At 42.3% G+C, this 20,251-nt stretch overlaps 1 protein-coding gene across 1 annotated transcript in view; it reads right to left on the minus strand.

Moving 5' to 3' along the window:
- Window positions 1-16,139: 16,139 nt before the first annotated feature.
- Window positions 16,140-20,251, minus strand: part of BMP1 (bone morphogenetic protein 1) — a 162,307-nt gene continuing 158,195 nt past the window's right edge. Inside the window, exon 20 of the mRNA XM_089658704.1 lies at window positions 16,140-19,542. Coding sequence (XP_089514830.1) covers window positions 19,408-19,542 — 135 coding nt within the window. The 3' untranslated portion in view covers window positions 16,140-19,407. The remainder of the gene's footprint in view (window positions 19,543-20,251) is intronic.

The raw sequence follows: 20,251 nt of genomic DNA on the forward strand, positions 1-20,251 counted from the left end.
AAATTTACACTGTTATACAAGCTGTACACTCACTACTTTACATTGTAGCAAAGTGTCATTTCTTCAGTGTTGTCACATGAAAAGATAGAATAAAATATTTACAAAAATGTGAGGGGTGTACTCACTTCTGTGAGATACTGTAAATGAGCTGCCCTTTGTATGGTGCAAAACCACATACATGCACAGTATGTTTTTGCGCATATTCACGAATTTCCTAATTTGAATGCAGGCTAAGGGTTACTGCAGAGCTCAAGAGGCTCAATATGATAATGTGCAATATAGTAGCATGATACAGTGAAAAGTTTTGTTCTGCAAGATGCTAAGTAGGCATAACACAGGGAGGTTCTGCGCTGTCAATGAGCTTTTATGTTCAAGTGACAAAGTGTAAAGGGCGCTAAAGGGTCTTACTCTCTGTGCTCAGAGCAGATCTATGTCTGCCCATTACAGCTTATAAGAACTATTACCCAGTTCAGGAATTAAAAGTGAGTGTTGGCTGTAAAAGCTAAAGCGCATTGATCAGGGCCAGGACAAGGGGTGGGCAGGAAGGGCAACCGCCCTGGGCACTGTGGTATCATGTGAGATGGGGGGCACCACAAGGAGATTTTTTTGGGGGGGGGAATTGTTCTAGGAGGGCAAATTAGGGGAGGTGTACTAGGAGTGGTGATTTGGAAGGATTTGTTTTTGGAAGGGGGGGGGTAAAGAGGATTTGTGCTAGGAGGTGGGGATTTGAGGGGATTGTGCTATAAAAGTAATATGGTAGAAGGTAAATATTTTTGAGGGAGGGATTTGTGCTAGTAGGGATGATTGGGGGGTATTTGTGCTTGGAGGAAAAGTTTGAGAGGTAGAGGATTTGTGCTAGGAGGGGGAATATTTTGTTTGGGGGGGGTAGATTTGTGCTAGAAAGGGGGATTGGGAGGTATTTGTGCTACTAGGAGGGGAAATTTGTGGGAGGATTTGTGATAGGATGAGGGATTGGGGAGAAGAATTTGTGCAGTAAGTGTTAAATTTGAAGTGGTGGGGGAGAGGATTTGTGCTTGAAGGGGGACGTTTGAGGGGTAGAGGATTTGTGCTAGGAGGGGGAAATGTTCTTTTTTTTTTGGGGGGGGGATGTGATGGGGGCATATGAGGAGAGAGGATTTGAATTGGGGGGATGGGGGGGGGGGTAAAGATTTGTGCTAGGAGGGGGGATCTCAGCAGGGGGGTGGATTGTACTTGGAGGAGGGGGGATTCATGTTTGGGGGTAAGCATACCAATAAGTACTCGATTTTTTTTTGGGGGGGGAGGGATTTTTGCTCACACAATTCCCATACATTTTGGAGAGGCACAATTTTGCATTGCATGTTCACCCTGGGGTCTAGATCAGCGTTTTTCAACTAGTGTGCCGTGAGATATTGTCTGGTGTGCCATGGGAAAAATTGCAATTTCATCCGTAACATGTGGCCTCGGCTCACAAATAGACCAATCATTAGAACAGCAATGGGCAAACTACGGCCCGCGGGCCGTATACGGCCCGGCGGACCTTTTAATCCGGCCCGCGGAGCGTGATACTGTCAGGATGATCTGTCCCCCTCGACGTATCCTCGCATGTGCCGGAGATCGCCGATCGGCTGCTAATGCCTGAAACTGGCACATGCGCAGATACGTCGAGGGGGACAGATCCTCATAGGAGACAGATTTTCATGCTACACCGGAACGGCGAGAGGAACGCGCGGAGCAAAGGTAAGTGAATTGAGACAGGGGGGGCTTGGGGACTTAATATGGGGGATGAATTAATATGGGGGATGAATTACTATGGGGGATGAATTACTATAGGGGGGATTAATTACTATAGGGGGGATTAATTACTATAGGGGGGATGAATTACTATGGGGGATGAATTACTATATGGGGGATGAATTACTATATGGGGGATGAATTACTATATGGGGGGTGAATTACTATGGGGGATGAATTACTATATGGGGGATGAATTACTATGCTTACTATGGGGGAATATTACTATACTTACTATGGATGACACATACACATCATTCATCTACTCTTGGTTCGGCCCCCGGGTCCAATATATAAACCCATTGCGGCCCTCAAGTCAAAAAGTTTTTCAATAAATTTTTTTAACATTTTCTAATGGTGGTGTGCCTCGTGATTTTTTTCATGAAAAAAGTGTGCCTTTGCACAAAAAAGGTTGAAAAACACTGGTCTAGATGACCTTGTCCTGGCACTGACATTGATTAAGTCAGGACTGCAGTGAATGGAAACATTGAAGGGACTTTGGAGAAATTTATGCTCAAAGTTTACAGCAGAAGGCACCTTCACTTTTATTTCAGCAGTTCATTCTGCTCTCCCTTGCCAGCAATGACTGGGCAGCGTGCCAGCCTTCTAATCCCTAAGGCTCCATTCACACTATGATGCCAAGTGTTGCGCATTTGCACATTTTTGCACATCAACGCTACAGCATTTGTGAAAATGTACAATTTTTCACTTGTTTAAAAAATACATAAAAAACGTGCATCACGCTTGCAGTGTCATTCATGGTTACTGGCACTCCAAATACGCAAGCGGTCCTGCATTTTAAATGGAATCAACATGCAGGTAAATAAATGCCTAATGTTCAAAGCTTAAAAAAAAGGTTATATGAGCTCATTTGTCACTCATTGGGCAGCCTATTGAAATGATTGGGCTACTTTATGCATGTAGCATGACAATGCACAAAAAAGTGTGTACACACAATGTCTGGCATTACGCATCATAGTGTGAATGGGGGCTGATGTAAACAGAGCAGAGGAAGATGTGGTGTGCAGTGCTGAGACTGGATTTAGGAATTTTGAGGATTATTTCACAGTGCTTGCAGCTACAGAGGTCACAGAGGTGGTTTTAGAGCTCTTTTACTGCCTAGAATATGTAAATATGTTAAAAAAAAGTAACTCTTGTCCTATATTCCATTTTGTTTTTAGTTCCTAAAGGGAAACCATACACAAGCAAAAAAGGAGTTACAGTATTTCAGGTAATGCATATACAGTTGTGTTCAAAATAATAGCAGTCCAACATCACTAACCAGATCAATCACTGTTTTCGGTATAAAATATATTTCTACATGGCAAATAATTTACTAGCAGGTGTAATAGATTAATAGAAATCCAACAGACCCAACAGTCATGACATGCACGCTGCTGATTCTGTGTAATTGAATAATTAATTGAAAGGAGAGTGTTCAAAATAATAGCAGTGTGGCCCTTATTTAATGACGTAGGCAGCAAATGTTTAGTACATTTCTCTCTGAAAATCTGAAGATGGATAGTTTCAGACATAGTTCAGAAGAACAGCATACTTTGGTTAAAACGTTGATTGGAGAGGGGAAAAAATATAAGGAAGAGCAGAAACTGATAGGCTGCTTAGCTAAAATGATCGCAAATGCTTTAAAATGGCAACCAAAACCTGAAAGACGTGGAAGAAAAACAGAAAACTACTATTCGAATGGATCGAAGAATAGCCAAAATGGCAAAGACTCAGCCAAGGATCAGCTCCAGGGTGATCAAAGAAGGTCTAAAATTACCTGCGAGTACTGAAACAATTAGAAGACGCCTATGTGAAGCCAAGCTATCTGCAAGAAGCCCCCGCAAAGTCCCATTGTTGAAAAAATTACATGTGCTGACTGGCCTAAAGAGAAATGGCGAAACATTTTTTGGACTGATGAAGGCAAGATTGTTCTTTTTAGGTCTAGGGGCCACAGACAGTTTGTCAGACGACCTCCAAACACTGAATACACACTGAACACTGAATACAAGCTACAGTACACTGGGAAGCATCATGATATGGGGATGTTTCTTATACTACGGTGTTGGACCTATTTATTGCATACCAGGGATCATGGGTCAGTTTGAATACATCAAAATACTTGAAGGGGTCATGTTGCCTTATGTGAAGAGTAAATGCCCTTTAAATGGGTGTTTTAACAAGACAATGACCCCAAACACTCCAGTAAGCGAGCAGCATCTTGGTCCCAGACCAAGATTAACATTATGGAGTGGCCAGCCCAATCCCTGGACCTTAATCCAATAGAAAACTTGTGCGGTGATATCAAAAATTCTGTTTCTGAGGTAAAACCAAGAAATCCAGAGGAATTGTGAAATGTAGTTCAATCGTCCTGGGCTGGAATACCTATTCATAGGTGCCAGAGGTTGGTCAACTCCATGCAACACAGATGTGAAGCCGTTCTCAGAAACATTGCTTATACCACTAAACATTAGTTCAGAGATTCACAGGAAATCTAAATCTTCAAGCTTTTCTAAGTTTATACAGTAAATGTTTGAGTTTGTAAAGAAAACATGCAGACACTGCTATTTTTTTTGAGCAGCCTAATATTCCCTTTTCTTCACTTTCTGTAAAATAATAACAAATTTGCAGCGTTTCCCATGAATTTGCATGTATGGAAATTAAAGCTATTATAAGGATTTTGAACTTTACTCACTTTTTAAACACACTGCTATTATTTTTAACACAAATATATGTTTTTGTTTTACTTTAAAGTGTATGTAAAAGAAAATGTTTAGGTTAGACCAGGGGTGTCAAACTCCATTTCATCATGGGCTGTATCAGCATTATGGTTGCCCTCAAAGGGCTTGTTGTATCTGTAAGACTAGATGTCCAGAGCACTCCCTGCCCCCCCCCCCATTACATCAGATGCCAAAAATCATGCACCCTCCCTAACATCGCCGTGCCCCCCCTTTGGGGGCAGAGCTGGGAAGCAGAGAGTGCAGGGTCTGGAGGACCAGAGGAGGAATGGAGTCAGTTACCAGAGTCTGCTGTATGCTGAGACCAGAGGAGGCGCAGGATTTGGCAGAGGAGTTCTATTTTCCTCTTTTCTTCTGATTGCTGAGACAAGGTGGAGGCAGAGACAAGGGGGTACCAACAGGAGAGGTGCAAGGGCCACATGAAATAGCCTTGAGGGCCAGATTCGGCCCTTGGGCCTTGTTTTTGACACCTGGGGGTTTAGACCATTTGTCCAGCTTTTAATAGTTTTTTGTGTCCCTTTTGGGGAGACTTTCCCTTTTATTTGACCTGATGACTTCTGTTACCAAGACAAAAGTGAGGGGAAATCTATAAAATTTGGATCTGTTACCAGAGCAAGTCATGGAAAAATCTTCCAATGGGGACAAATGCAAAACAAGTCTTATAGATGAGAATTCTATTCATTTTGTAGAGATTTCATCCCATTTCCTGTTCAGGAAGGAAAGTGAAAAGGAAAACTCCCCACAGGAACAGAGACTGCAAGAAAAACTTGACAGAATATGGGGGGGATCAAACACTATATTGCCAAAAGTATTGGGACGCCTGCCTTTTCACGCACATGAACTTTAATGGCATCCCAGTCTTAGTCTGCAAAAGTGTTCTATTGAGTAGAGGGTCAGGACTCTGTGCAGGTCAGCCAAGTTCCTCCATCCCAAGCTCGCTCATCCATTTCCTTATGAACCTTGCTTTGGGCACTGGTGAGCAGTCATGTTGGAACAGGAAGGGGCCATCCCCAAACTGTTCCCACAAAGTTGGGAGCATGAAATAGTAGTCCAAAATGTCTTGGTATGCTGATGCCTTAAGAGTTCCCTTCACTGGAACTAAGGGGCCAAGCCCAACCTCTGAAAAACTACCCCACACCATAATCCCCCCTCCACCAAACTTTACACTTGGCACAATGCAGTCAGGCAAGTACTGTCCTGCTGGCAACTGCCAAATCCAGACACATCCATCGACTTGCCAGAGCAGCATGATTCATCACTCCAAAGAACACGTCTCCACTGCACTAGAGTTCAGTGGCAGTGTGCTTTACACCACTGCATTCGAAACTTTGCAATGCACTTTGTGATTTAAGGCTTGGATGCAGCTGCTCGGCCATGCAAGCCCATTCCATGAAGCTCTCTACACACTGTTGTGCTATTCTGAAGGCCACACAAAGTTTTGAGGTCTTTAGCTTTTGACTCTGCAGACAGTTGGCGAGTTCTGTGCACTGAGCTCTTCAGAATGTGATCACCCTGCTCTGTCATTTTATGTGGCCTGCCATTTTGTGCCTGTTGTTCCCAGTTGCTTCCTATTTGATATGATACCACTAACAGCTGACCATGAAATATTTATTAGCAAGGAAATTTCATGGATGGACATATTGCACAGGTGGCAACCTATCATGGTACCACACTTGAATTCACAGAGCTCCTGAGAACGTCCCACTCTTTCACAAATGTATGTAGATGCAGTCTGCATACCTAGGTGCTTAATTTTATACACCTGTGACCATGGAGGTGATTGGAATACCTGAATCCAATGATTTGGAGGGGTGTCCCAAGTGTATTTTAATGTCCCAGAATGCTCATTTTACTATGCAAATACATCCAAACATTTAGACTAGGGGACCCCCCCGTCTCAACCCCCGCCTGGACTCTGTAAGGGGGGACTCTCATGGGGACCCTGATGTAGGGGGGGGGGTTCTGTTGTAAAAGGTGACTTTGATAGTGACCCTGATATGGGGGTGGGAGGTTAGGAAGAGGACTCTACTGGGGCCCATGATGTAAGGAAGACTCTGATGGGGACCTTGATGGAAAGGAGGATCTAATTTTGACTCTGTTGGAAGGGGGTGTTTTGGCCCCTGAATATTTGTAAGCTATACTATATGTGGCCCTCATATTGAAAAGTTTGGAGACCCCTGATTTATACCATTGCACAAAAAGTGAGTTTACTATTAACAGCCAAAAACAGGGGCTTGGCTCACAGAGTAGCTGATGTGAGCATGTGTAAGGGGGGGGGGGGGGGGGGTCAGGCCTCTATCATCTCACCTTGGTTCTGGAGGTCTATGTGAATGCCTAGAAACTAGTGGGCAGAAGCAAAGATCTGAATATTTATGGAAGTCTGACCAATCCCAGGCAGGAGGCCTGGCAGTGTGGTGAGATGGGCCTATAAATAATAACCTAACCAACTGACTAACTGGAGTTTTTTTGTGACCAGGTGGAAGATGGAGTGCTGGAGGACCATGAGGCTTGGGATGGGACCATGGGGAAGGTGAGGGTCTGCCTCCAAGCAGAAGCTGAGGAAGGAGGGGGAAGGAGGGAACTTCACTACCTTACAAGTCCTATCCAGGAGACACCCTGCCCAGCATGGAAGACTAGAACAGCAAAAGGCCTGGACAAGCAGTCTTATCTAAAGCAGCAGGATACAAGGGACAATGTGAGTACCTCTTTACCCCCAGGGCCTACAAGGGAGAAGGCTAGCAAATAGGACAGTGTCACAGCTAACCTAAATCCCTTGCTCTGGGACACTTCACAAAGCAGTCAGCTGGGCTGGTATTTTCCTACAAAGTATTGGGATTTAGGAGCTCTATGTCCCCTGGATGAAACTCACAAAGAGAGGAACCTTTGCTTCTGATCATCTAGTGACTGATAATACTGGAGGGAGCACAGTCCAGGATCTGCATTTTTGTGTACATAGAGAAAGAAGCTTGTCCTCAAGTTGTTCTTTCAAGTCAAGTTGGGCATCCCATAATGCCTTATCCCTATCAAATTTGTTTTCCCATCAATAAAACAAAAACAAGCCCATGGACTATATTTCTGTATACGTGTGCCTGCTAAAAATGTGTGTTACCTGGCTGTGCAGAAATAGGGGGACCCAAAAATCTAGCTACTCCTAAGGGAGTAGTGCTACAAGATTTTACATATTTATCTTTGAATTTTTTTTTTCTATAGTAAGTTTTTTTGTGATTTGTTTTGTGGCCATTTAATAATAAAGTTATACCAGTTATTTCATTTTTAACATAAAAATGTAAGCTTCCATTCTGAAGTATTAGTTATGTGAGTGGTTTGTTTTCATCGTCGTCATCCCCCTACATGTACTTTCAGGGAAGGCGTTGTTGACCTGTCCATCACAGTAAATTAATTTCCATGGCAATGTTGTCCTTTGGCTGCTATGTAAAAGAAGAATGGCTGAAGTTCTAAGGGGGTGTAATGAGAGTGACCAGGCCTGTGAGCTGAGTGGCATTCCCTTTATTCACCATCCCAATATAAAGAGGTGAAGAGAAGGCACATAATAGATTTCCTGAGTAAACACAGCTGTTACGGCAAGCTTTTCTCACTGAAGACTTATTATATGTGCTGAAGGGGGTTGTTGGGTCATTTCTTAAAAAAAAAAAAAAAAGGGGGGGGGGAAATCTACATGCAATGCAAAAGCCTCATAGATGGAGGCTGATGCACAGATCTGCATCTCAGGATACATGTACATGCAGATAATTGACCTAACTATTCCACCCTGTACTCCCAGTAGTTCTTCTCCGTTAGGGCCTATGGCAAATAAGCTGCGCATGCATGATACCAGCAGGCCTCTTGGCTCCGACGGTCAATGTAGATGGGTCTCCCACTTACCTAAAGTACAAGAAAGTATAGCTAGAATTTGGCAAGGGCAGAGGGACAGTTAACCTGTCCGTGCAGACAGTGCGCAAATACGCAGCTCTCAGCAGCTGGGCCTTGAACCTGAGCGGTTGCATATTTGCATACCAAAAGTAGACAAACATGTACCGAGAGCACACGCTCTGCACACTCCCAGCCCATTTACTGGCGCCTCACGGAAAGGTCCTGATCATTACTTGCGATAGGGACCTTTGCTATCATGTGACTGCTATGACAGCCAATCACGGTGGCCACATGACCCTAAACCCCACCACCTGGCATCACAAATCCCTTAAAGGGCCGGGCAGTGCCAGCGCTAAGGGGTTAAAGGAACTAAACCCTCCTATCCTTTATAGCCAAGGAAGCTGCCATCTTGACCTCTGTTTGATCTGGTGCTGCACATGGAATCAGTTATAAGTTATAGCCATTTGCTGGCTTGACAGTTCTGTTGAGAGCTCAAGCAACTGTGACAGTTATCATTCAGAGCATGCTTTGAACATAACTGTTTTTGGAAACTGTTAACGTGACACTAAAAAATAATGCTTATTCTCCAGAATTAAAGCAGTAGAAAACTTTGATTTAAAAAACAAAAAAGTGGGTCCCCTGGGTGGTTTAAGCCCTAACTTGTTAGTATGCACTGAATACTAGACCATTATGGCACACTTACCTTAAAACGAAGCTCTCCAGCTGCGCACTGTCACCGCTGACAGAGCTCCCCTCTTCACCCAGTCTTTCTTCCTCCTCTTTACAGGCTCCGGCTGTTTGAATGGCTGATCCCTGATGACGTCACTCCTGCGCATGCACACAGGAGTCACGGCCATGGCACAGAGCTCTGAAGGGCTGGTGTGCCATCCCTTCAGAGTGCAGTGTGCATGCACCAGTGATGGCACCAACTGCTTCCAGTGCTAATATCTCCTAAACATCACATTTAGAAGATATTCACTGTACCTACAGGTAAGCCTTTTTATAGGATTACCAGTAGCTACAAATTCAAAAAGCAGTTTACTACTGCATTAATCCATACGTCCCCAACTTAATGGCCTTGTAACCTATTTTTCACTAAATAATTTTTTATGATGCTTTTCTGCCTTCCTAGTGAGCTCCTAAATATTTTCTTTTCCTCCTAACTTCAATTTGTTTGTGCATGTTAGCTGCAGTCATGTACTCTGCTCTGTGCACACAACAAATTCCATAGACTCTAGTCCATCTGTAGAGCGAGCAAGAAAGGGTAACTACATTCCTACATAAAGTGGGACCATGGAGAACAAACACCCTCCAACAAGAAGTCAGAGCACAGCAGCATTAAAAAAACAAACAAAAACAATAAAAAAACAAAATTAAAAAAACAAAAATTGCCATCTGTGTCCACTGCAGAGATTTCCCTTCACTTCCTGTCTCAAAGCCAAAAAGGAAGTGAGAGGAAATCCCTGCAAATTAAGGGAATTCTTCAGAGACCCCCAGGTCACCAGAACTAGTGTTCCCATTGGAAGATTTTCTTCTGTTACTTTTCTGGGGACAACCCAAAAGGCCCTTTCACATGGGCATTCTGTATGTCCGTTTTTCTTCTGACCATTTCCAGATGAAAAACAGACACCAACGTATTTCTATGGACTAGCGGATGTAATTGGATGATCATCTGTTTACATTCGTTAATGTCCGCATCTGTTAACATCCGTTTTTTTGAACGAAAGAAAACCGTTTTTCTTCTGTTAAAGAAAAATGAAATGGACGAAACACGGATGTAGACTGACGAAAATGGATGTAAACTGATAAAAAATAGACATAAACCGATGAAAAACTGATGTATACTGATGAAAAACTGATGTTTTTTTCTTGGAAAAAACATCAGTTCAGTACTGATGAATAAAACAGAACGCCAGTGTGAAAGGGGCCAAAAGTTTGCATTTTCTTTTACTTTCTCTTACAAGGATAAATGGAAATATTACAAATAGAGAAGGTGAATCTCCTTAATGGGGGCACAGACAGCAATAAAAACTGACTGTGGTTCTAACCCCTCTCCACTCTATCCAAAACTAAAAAAAAAAAAAAGTTTTGCCTTTAGGTATACTTTATTGTAGATCTAAACCCTAATTGGGTAACATTTATTTTGCTACAGCACGGTGTATCATAAAAAAGACTTTATAAAAAAAATAATATACTTGTTTAACCTTCTTTGAATGTAATTTTGCATCTCAGTGCTGCAGATTGCTTCCAGTCTCTTACAGACGCCTCCTGCCTACATGCACTTACTCCAGTGTCAGCTGCACATTGCTCTGGACCGGCTTCCTGATAGTGGCAATGGTGGTCTATACTTGAGCAATGTGCATTTGGCCACTTGTCTCTAACAGGGCTGCATGTTACAGGGTGAGATTGCAGGAGAACTGGGAGGCAGTCATTACCTTGTAACAGGTTTACGGAGATTAAAAACAATTCGAAATAACATGTCATAGACTATACGAGATTTAGTTCATAATTGAAATTCTAGTTTTTTTTTCATTTATATTTAGTCATACATATGCCATCAATCAGCTTATTATAAAGTAATCTAATGAACGTTTGTTATCATTAACATTTTTGTGTATAGTTTGCAATTATATTAGTATAAGGGGCAGATATATTTGCCTATTATGTATTAGAGAGTGTGTCTGTTTGAAAACAATGGACTCTGCAGTCACCGGAAGCCAGGTATAATCATGTGATCTAGGCTGCGTAGGAGTTGGATCACATGAAGGACCTTGTAAGCAGCAGCTTGTTTCTTGGCAAGAAAGGGGAAATAGAATTACTTACCTGATCCTCTGCTGCCCTGGCAGATAGCACTTCCCCTGATCCAGTGGTGGACTGTCCCTCAGCGTCCTAATGTCTAGAGCAGGGCTATGGAACCCGCTTTGTTTTTGGTGATGTCAGGACCATAGTGTGCAAGGACTGCTCTAGCTTCAGGAAGGTGTGGAGGGTCAGGTAAGTACATCTTTTTAGGCTGCCCTAGACAAAAAAAGAGCGCGTAACCCTTGCAATAAGGGCACAGCCCCACTGAAAGAGAGAATTTGCCTGGAGCTGGGCTTTAATCACAGAGCAAAAACCATATTATCACATAATTAGTGCTATGATAGAAATAACTTTTATATGCCAAATTGTACACCAAATATTTCTACAACAAGCTCTAATCTGCTCCTGTTAAATGTCAGTTTTTGCACTCCTTAGGTGTCACCAACTGCACATGAATATTTTGGCAAATGTTCTCAATATAAAGCAGAAAGTAAAAATATGTTGGGCTAAAAACCTTTGAAGAAAGGTTTCCATGACAGTTTCCATATATTGCAGTACTGACAAATTCCTTTTCAGTCCATTAAACAAGACGTTTTGCCTCAGGGATTACCGCAATAAGTCTCCAAATGCACCTCTCTACTGCTGTAGCTCACTACTGATGAATCTGATGTAGCTCACTACTGATGAATCTGATGTAGCCCACTACTGATGAATCTGCTTGGCCCTGTGGAAGTTCAGGCAAGAATTTGATAATAACCATCTGCCAATTCACTACATTCTACTCCTGGAGCTTGTCTGTGCTGCTGTAACAGTGCTTTCAGACCAGCGGCTGGTAAAAACAGGCAGCTGAGCCACAGTTTTACTGCCCCCTGGCCCCCCAACCAAATGCCAACATTACAGCCTGATAGGGCTGTACATATGCCGTGGCCAGCAATTTTAACTTCGGCTGCAGAGTTTGACAGGCACTGCCTGTAAAACTTGTCCACTTAGTTCAAGGGAGGCACACCGCAATGACAAGCCACACTTTCAGCTCACTGTTGCAGTGCATTTTTTTTTATACAAAATCTCCATTTGGCTTAAAAAAAAAAAAAAAAAAAAAAAAACGTTCAGGATGTAAACAGCTTGATATGCTGGATAGTGCAATAGCTGCTGCCCCAGCCGGGAGGGCGTTAACCTGATTTCCCACACTTTTTGTTGAGCTCTGCCTCTATCCCTATCCGGTTAACAAAAGGGGGAGGGCACTGCCCAGACACCCAGGCTGCATCTGAAGGCGCCGCAGCATCTAATCTACAGCTGCATGCATAGAAGAGAGTGACTTAGGAAGTAGGGACAGGTTTTTCAGTAATGCTTTTGAAACTTTGTCCTTTACCTGGTCTGATGTTACTAAAGGATTGTATGCAAATAACTGGCACACACATAGTCTATGGCATAGGAGTTAAGACACATTGAGGTATGAAGACAAAATGTGTTTACCAAGGGCAACAAAGGTTTACCAAGCAGACAGTAATGAAGCATGTACAGTACATTGTGGCAGGTGGGATAGTCTCTTGCAGGACGAGCTGTTGTCAGTACACTCTCCATGAGCAAGTCTGTCTCCCTTAGCAACAAGAGCAGATCAGCACTGAAGAGGTCCTCCACCTGCACACAGAAGAAAAGAAGCAGAGTTCCAGCTGCAAAAAAAAAAAAAGTCAGTAGCTACAAAAACTGTAGCTGCTGACTTAAAATACAGACACTTACCTGTCCCTCGGTCCAGTGGTGTCCTCACCACGGTCAGTTCCACTGGTCGTCTTCTCTCTCTGGCACTGGCATCTTCAGTGTGGGCACCCAGCTGTGACAGCTTGCGGCTTCACAGTCGGGTGCCCACTGCGCGTTGGTCTCCTAAGGAACCCATACTTGGCGCCCAACAAGGAGAGGAACATGAGGGGAGTGGGAGGGCAAATGCTCCAATAGCATCACTGTCACCTACATACTTTGTCTTGTCCAGTAGGCCCGATAATGGAATACAATAAGTCTGGACAAAAAAAATGTAAGCAGCCTTTGTTTTAACTCATTTTTGCTTTGATATTACAGTAGTACATAGTCACTGTATAAAGCATCTACAGTATGTGCATCCATTGGTAGTCCCATTTGGGTACTTGTACTATCTACACAATTCTCCACAAAATAAAAGCTAACTTTATGGCCAGCTTAAGCGTAGAGTGCTGCCTACTTCTGGTTCAGGACAGCCATATCTGGCCTACAGGTACAAAGCATCAGCTCATTGATTTAGTGTAAGTTGCAGCTTATTGGCTTCTCACTCTGTTCACAACAATCAACTAAAGCTTGTGTCTTCATACAGTCCAAAAATTAACTGTGTACAATGTTGTCTACTACGTACAAGTCACCCTTTATTTAATCTTAAATATTGTCCATATAGGACTTCATAATGCCAAGCTGGACTTAAAGCAGAACGAAACTGTATCTGAGCACCACAAACTGAAAATACGATTTAATTAATTTGTTATTTTCACAGCAACCTCACCCATCTACCCATGTCTTCATGCTTTATTTTGTTGAGAAATCACTTTGAAAAACACCCCCTTGCATTTCTAGCTGCAGCCATCTTGAGCAAAGGCAGAGGAGTCAGTTAGGGTTTATTTCCTGGACTCCATCTGCCCTTACCTCAGCCATGCAGGTGGGAAGATACAAGTGATTTAATGGTGTTAAGAGGGCAAGCAGCACAAGTCCATAAAGTCCAAATAGTCCTGTAATACTATCTATAGGATCACTTAGGGCAGCCACCCAGAGTAGAAAGCAGCCTCTGTAATAGAACAAAAAAAGAGAAAGGTGGTGCCCACTAAGTGTAGCATTAAAGGAATCAACTTTATTAAAATACAATTGGCAACTCACTGGGTTAACAGATCAAAGGCATATCTCCAGAAGAACACCACTATCAGTCTCACTGATGACTCTTCCTGCTGCTGCAGCCACCAGGATCTATGTGGAACGCTCTACATGACGCCTACCAAGTGTTACATTAAAATTGTCCACTTTATTTACGTGGAAGGTTCAAGAATGCTGAAAATGAAACGAAGTGCCAGTAAGCGCCCTGGGGGAGAAGGTGTGGAAGTGATGCCACATGGTTTGTCCTGTGAGCAAGGCTACACATTTCAGAGCTTCCTGCTCCCGTGTACTGCAGGTTGCTTACTGGCACTTCTTGTTTTATTTTCCAGCATTCTTGAGCCTTCCACATAAATAAGTGGACGATTTTAATGCTACATTTAGTGGGTGACTACTTTCACCCTTTTATGCAGGTTGGATGGTGTGCTTAGCTGAGAACGCCCCTCCTTCAAATACAAAAAAAAATGCCCATGAAAACTCCTGGGATGTATGATATTTTGTCCTAGGCCAGAAACCAACTTTAAACGTGTAAAAAAAAGTTTAAAATAAGCAAATATGATATACCTTCCCCATTTATTTCCTCAGCGTCTGTGAATCTTCAAATTATCATACATAAACTTGATCCATATCCAAAAACCAATTCTTATGTGTTCATGTGTACCTCAAAATATAATTGATTTTGTTATATATTTTTGAGGATAACGCACTATATGCAGCTATTTGCTTTTTTTTTTTGAGGTACACATGGACACATAAGAATTGATTCCCCATTTATTTGCCAATGCTAGCACCATAAAAAAGGTCAATGTTTATTGAGAGATCGAAGTATGGCTTTAATGGACTGCAGGGTACTCACTCGATATTTGGATCATATGTAGACAGGAGCTTTATTTAGTTGATGGCTATACATTTGATAACAGAAAAGCACGAAGCCAGTAAGCTGCAAGTTGCACTAAATAATAAGATAACTGTTTTCCTATCAGCCAGATGTGGCTGTCCTGAGCCAAACATAGTCAGCGCTTCCCCGTTAGATATCAGTCCTTTTATGGACAGCCTAATAGAAAGTAACAGCCAGCGAGATAGCTGCCCATCTTTCAAGGAATCATCTGAAGACCTGCCAGGGTCTTTGAACTTTGGCACCAGTACTAAAAGCTTAGTTCCGTTTTCTTCATGGAAGCATGTTCCGAGACTGGTTGCAAAACAATTTTCCATTGTATCTTATGGTTTTGTTTAATTACAATGTTCAGTCCGTGTATGGCCACCCTAACACTGGAAGGTGCTTCTGTTATTGTCCATGCCCTATAGTTGAACCACCTCAGTGATGAGTTCTGCATATGTGTTAAAAGGTATCTCTGTCATGACAGAAATATGTAGGCTGCCATTGCAGACCTCTACTTTAGAGAATGCTAGTTTTCTCACCGATATACTAATGCCGTGTCTTCTGTGCTTTCTGAGGCACTGACCCTGGAACCAGTTAGGAACCAATTTTTTGACACTTCTGACAGAATGCCCTGAGTCTGGGAGTCAAAAGTTCTGGAGCCAAATATAACCAGGAAACTAGCATTTTCAGGATAAAAAAAAAAACAGCAATGGCATCTTCCCTACTGCTCCCATAACACGTGTGCTTTAAGACAACTGGGCACTGATCTCCTTGTGACACCATTCCTCGGTGATGTCACTTTTGCATTATACCACAAATGGTTTGAAGTCCTGAGAATTAATTAAAATTAGGAATACTAAATTAAGTGGTATGGAGCATGCCACTGTTGACCTCTCCTTTGGAAACTGTCATCTGCCTGGCTGTCATTCTGAATTAATGGTGTCTGAGCCACAGACCTGGATCAGGTATGAAGACCGGTTCTGACTTCACTCCGACTTTGCTGATCTGCATACTTGTTGCAAGTCAGTTATTGAGAAAAGTATTAAAAGCCAGAGAAAGCCAAGCCACTAGCATTTTCAAGAGGGCAGCCCTTGTATTTTTCTCAGTATTTTTTACTAAGATTTTTACTAACTTCCTGTCAAGACAGGAAATAAGGGTAAATCTCTTCAACAGGGTCACAAACCAAAACAAAAGCCCACTTGTAGGAAGGGTTAGATTTTATTACTGCTGGTGACTTCCTGTTAGGGTCACATCCTTTCCCTTTAAAGGCATCACATGGACAAAGTATGGGTAATTCTTCCCCATGGAGCCAGGTAAAAAAAAAATTGATAGATATAGTAGAAGAGAGTTCATATTTCTAATACTTCTGTAAATATATATAAAAATTTTTGATTAAAAAAAAAATCTTGGCTGGAGTTAGCCTTTAGAGCCCATGCATGTTCAACCATACTTTACCACAACCCATATACTGCAGTGGCATTAATTTGGAATGGCACCTCAGATGATTACTTTTTTTTTTTATTTGCACTACCGTGCAATGGTACTCAACAGACTAAACCAGTGGTCTCCAAACTGCAGCCTGGGGGGCCAGATGTGGCCCTTTGCTTGCCTTTATCCGGCCCTTGCCACCAGCAATTGTGCACTATTCCTCCCATTGACACCAATGATGGGACACAATTCCTCCCACTGACACAAACTATTTCTCCTCCTAATACCTAAGATGGGGCATTGTTTACTCCCTCAGGGCACAGTCCGGCCCCCCCGAAGTCTGTAAACTGGCCCTTTGATTAAACAGTTTGGAGACCTCTGGACTAAACCAAAGCACCTGTGTTGCAGCTCACCGCAATGCACATTAATCCACTACCATGTATTGTGGCGTGCATATCAAAAAAATAGTACAGGTTTGATTTTAGGTCTGTTGCAGAGCTTTGGAGAGGACTGTCTTAAAGTGTAAGTGCACCTTTTCATCACTCACAGAGGTACCTACCTCAGTGGGTGATGAACTGCAGCTGGTCTAGGGATTTGAAATCCCCGCTCTTCTCCCTCTGTTTTATTGGTCAGCGCAGGAACAGAGTGTCACTCTGATCCATTCCAGAAGCACTACTGAAGGAAGTCAAGGATCCTCAGACCGCTGCACCAGCTGAGTGAGCACTGACAGCTCATTATCCATGGAAATACAGCAGAGACCATACAGGGGTAATGCACCTTTTCATTTTTTTCTAAGTATGTGAAATAACCCTTTAAAGCAATGTATATTAAACACATGACATACCACATCAGACCACATAGGTCTCAATGAGCCCTGAATTCTTGTTCATACTTGGACAGAAATCAGCAGTTTTGTGTCCTAGAAAAACAGATATCTGCAAGGGCACATGGCAAACACTTGTTTTCTATGTGCCTTTTTACATTTGAATGCAGGCTTTGAGTGAGCTGTGGTGCAGTGCAGAAATCTGCAATGCCTGCTTTTTTTTCTGTCCCGCACCACAGATCACCTGCAGCTCCAAACTGCTGGATGAAGGCCATCATCTGTGTGGAATCTAATGTCACATCAATCTGTCTCACAGTTCAGCCACATTCCTGGTTCACCAGAGAAAAAGAGAATGAAAAGGAATCACAAAGGTGCTTAGGAAACCGCAACGGGCAGAGGTCACCACAGACAATGAAGGACATACATACCACACAGTCTTGCCATTGCCTGTACTTATTGTAAACTGCACATACATACAGATGTTTTTTAAAATATGAATACGCAAAAAAAACAAACAAAAAAAAAAAATCAGTCATTTCACTCATGTGCATTCACCTTCTTTTTTTCTGGTGTAGGTTTTACACTATTGCCACAATACGGTGAGCACAGCACCGGTCCAACACTCAAGATTCACATGGCAACTATCTTTAATGAGTCCATAGCTTACACATTCATAGCAGATGATCTCACTGAATCGGGTGGGGTCAGATACTTCTGTATGGCTCAGTGACTACAATCCTGATATTACCCAGACTGGCTGAAGCACAGAAATGCCTATAGAGTAACAGGAGCCTCAAAAGTATATATATATATTTTTTTCTTTTTTGGGGGGTAAAGAAGGGTAAACAAAATGGCGAGATATTAGACAACGGGCGTCAGTAAAAATAGTTTAAAAAAGAAGGAAAGTGCCCATCTCAGGACTATATAGAAAAGCTTCAAAGCCAGACCCAGCTTACTGGCCAAAAAAAAAAAAAAGAATATGAATGAAGGACCGCTAAACCGAACACATACATACACACACACACTTAGGGGTGCATTTATAATAATAATAAAAAAAAGTTGAGCTTCTCATCCTGTGAAACTGCATGCACATTTGTTCTGTGCAAAAGCGGGCAAAAACAAAATGTTATTAGGCTACTTTCTCTACAGGCTGAATGTGATTATTCCTACAGAACAGAGTGAATCAGGAAAATACCACATTATGGCCACAAGATGGAGAGAAGGATCATAGTAAATAGTGGTCATAATGTGGTAATTTTCCCAATTCACTATTCTGTGTGAATAAAGAACATGCAATCTGGAGAGAAATTAGCCTTATACCATAAGTTTGTGCCCTATTCATATAGAACAAATGTACATGCAGTTTCAGGAGACAAATAGCTCTGAGATTCTTTTATAAAATACACCCTTAAGACTTTTATATAAAGCACCTGTAAGTAACCAATACAGAACCATATGCGATTGTTTCAGCAGCTGAACTGAAAAGAAGACATAATGGGTGATATAGGAGGAAGGTGGAGTGGTATTCTGCTACACATCATATTTTCAGGTTTATTCCAGAAAATCGCTTAATAAGCAAAGTGCAATGTGAACCACCCATTCCTGACCTGTCTAACATCATCAAAGTGGATTTGGGTTGGTTCCTGTGGACTACTGCATTTTGTACTTTAATCCCTGCACTGTTTATTGAATAAAATGTTTGGGTTTATTAATTCCATTCAAGGACTCCGTAGACAGCTACCTCTTATGTGAAATAGGTTGCAGTCATTAAACTTTAATACAAACTTCCTGTGCGGTTACTGTACGAAACCTCACACACAGCTCTGAATGCTACTTGTGCCTTATTTATGAAAGGCAACTTGTGGTTTAAGTTTAGTGGCCCTTTAAAAATCCAGAAGAGAAAATTCACAGGATAAAGTTGTTCCCTAACCAGCATTCAGCACAGGATTAGTGTGTTCAGGCAGAGCCTTTGTCATGTATGTCAATGTAGATATGTAACAAGACATATAGGAAAATGTTTGTCCATCTGCCAGCGAAAAGTCTGTGCCCTTAGACATCCCTGAGGATCTTCTAGTCCTTTATCCTGTGTGATGCTGCTTGCCACCTCACATCCATAGAATCAGAGGTTGGGGTCCTGCAGGTCAGGAATTGTCCCCAGTAGAGGTGGACTTGGTCCCAGAAAATAACAAGGCAGAGGGATAGAGGGTGGCAGGGTATCACTTGCGGGCATGAAGAGTGTCTTGGAATTTAGTGCTGGTGTATCGGATGTGGAATCCCTTTTTGTTAATAGAGTCATCAGAGTGGAATCGGATGGTCAGAGACTCTCCCGTAGAATACACCTCCTCTGGGGGCTGTGAAGAAAAAGTAGAAACTGCTCATGAACAGGTTATATACAGAGAGCATACAAAGACATAACAATACAGAGGGCTTCCGTTACCAGTTGTGTTGTGCTTGCACAATTCAGATTCTGGGAATTGTTTTTTGTGTATAAACTCAAAGCAGATATAAAAAGGACACTAAATCAGCTCTGTATTCATTAATACATAATTAAGTGTACGGTTTAAAATGTTAGTGAATTTGACTTGGTATACGCTTCCTGCAGAACCTGTAGAGCAGAGCTCAGACTGTGGGAGAGAGAAACAGCACAGGGAGCCAATCAGTTGTGCTGCAGTGCTCATGTGTTAAGAAGGAGCATGCCAATAGATGAAGGAAGCAGAAAGAAATGCGCTCATCAGTCCTGTGCTTCTCCTTTCACTTTCCACGCACAGTCTGGGCAATGAACAAGACCTGTAGGTCCAACTGCAATGGAGAAAAATAAGGTGTCCTGTCCTGCCAAACAAGTCTTTGTTGTGTGGCAGAGATGTGTAAATCACAGGAGTAGATGGAGAGAAATACAAATCCTTTTGGACCAAAAATTAAAGCAGAACTCCAGGCACAAAAAAAAAAGTGTATTTTAATATATTTCTTAATAGCCACAAAATATATAAATGCATTGTGTGTGAACCTCATACCTTTACAAACCCAGTGATTACCTTGTAAAAGTAAGGGTGACATCATTAC

Source organism: Staurois parvus, unplaced genomic scaffold, assembly GCF_062004578.1.
Source record: "Staurois parvus isolate SC_StPar_1 unplaced genomic scaffold, SC_StPar_1.0 ptg001090l, whole genome shotgun sequence".
In the NCBI taxonomy this organism is placed as follows: Eukaryota; Metazoa; Chordata; class Amphibia; order Anura; family Ranidae; genus Staurois; species Staurois parvus.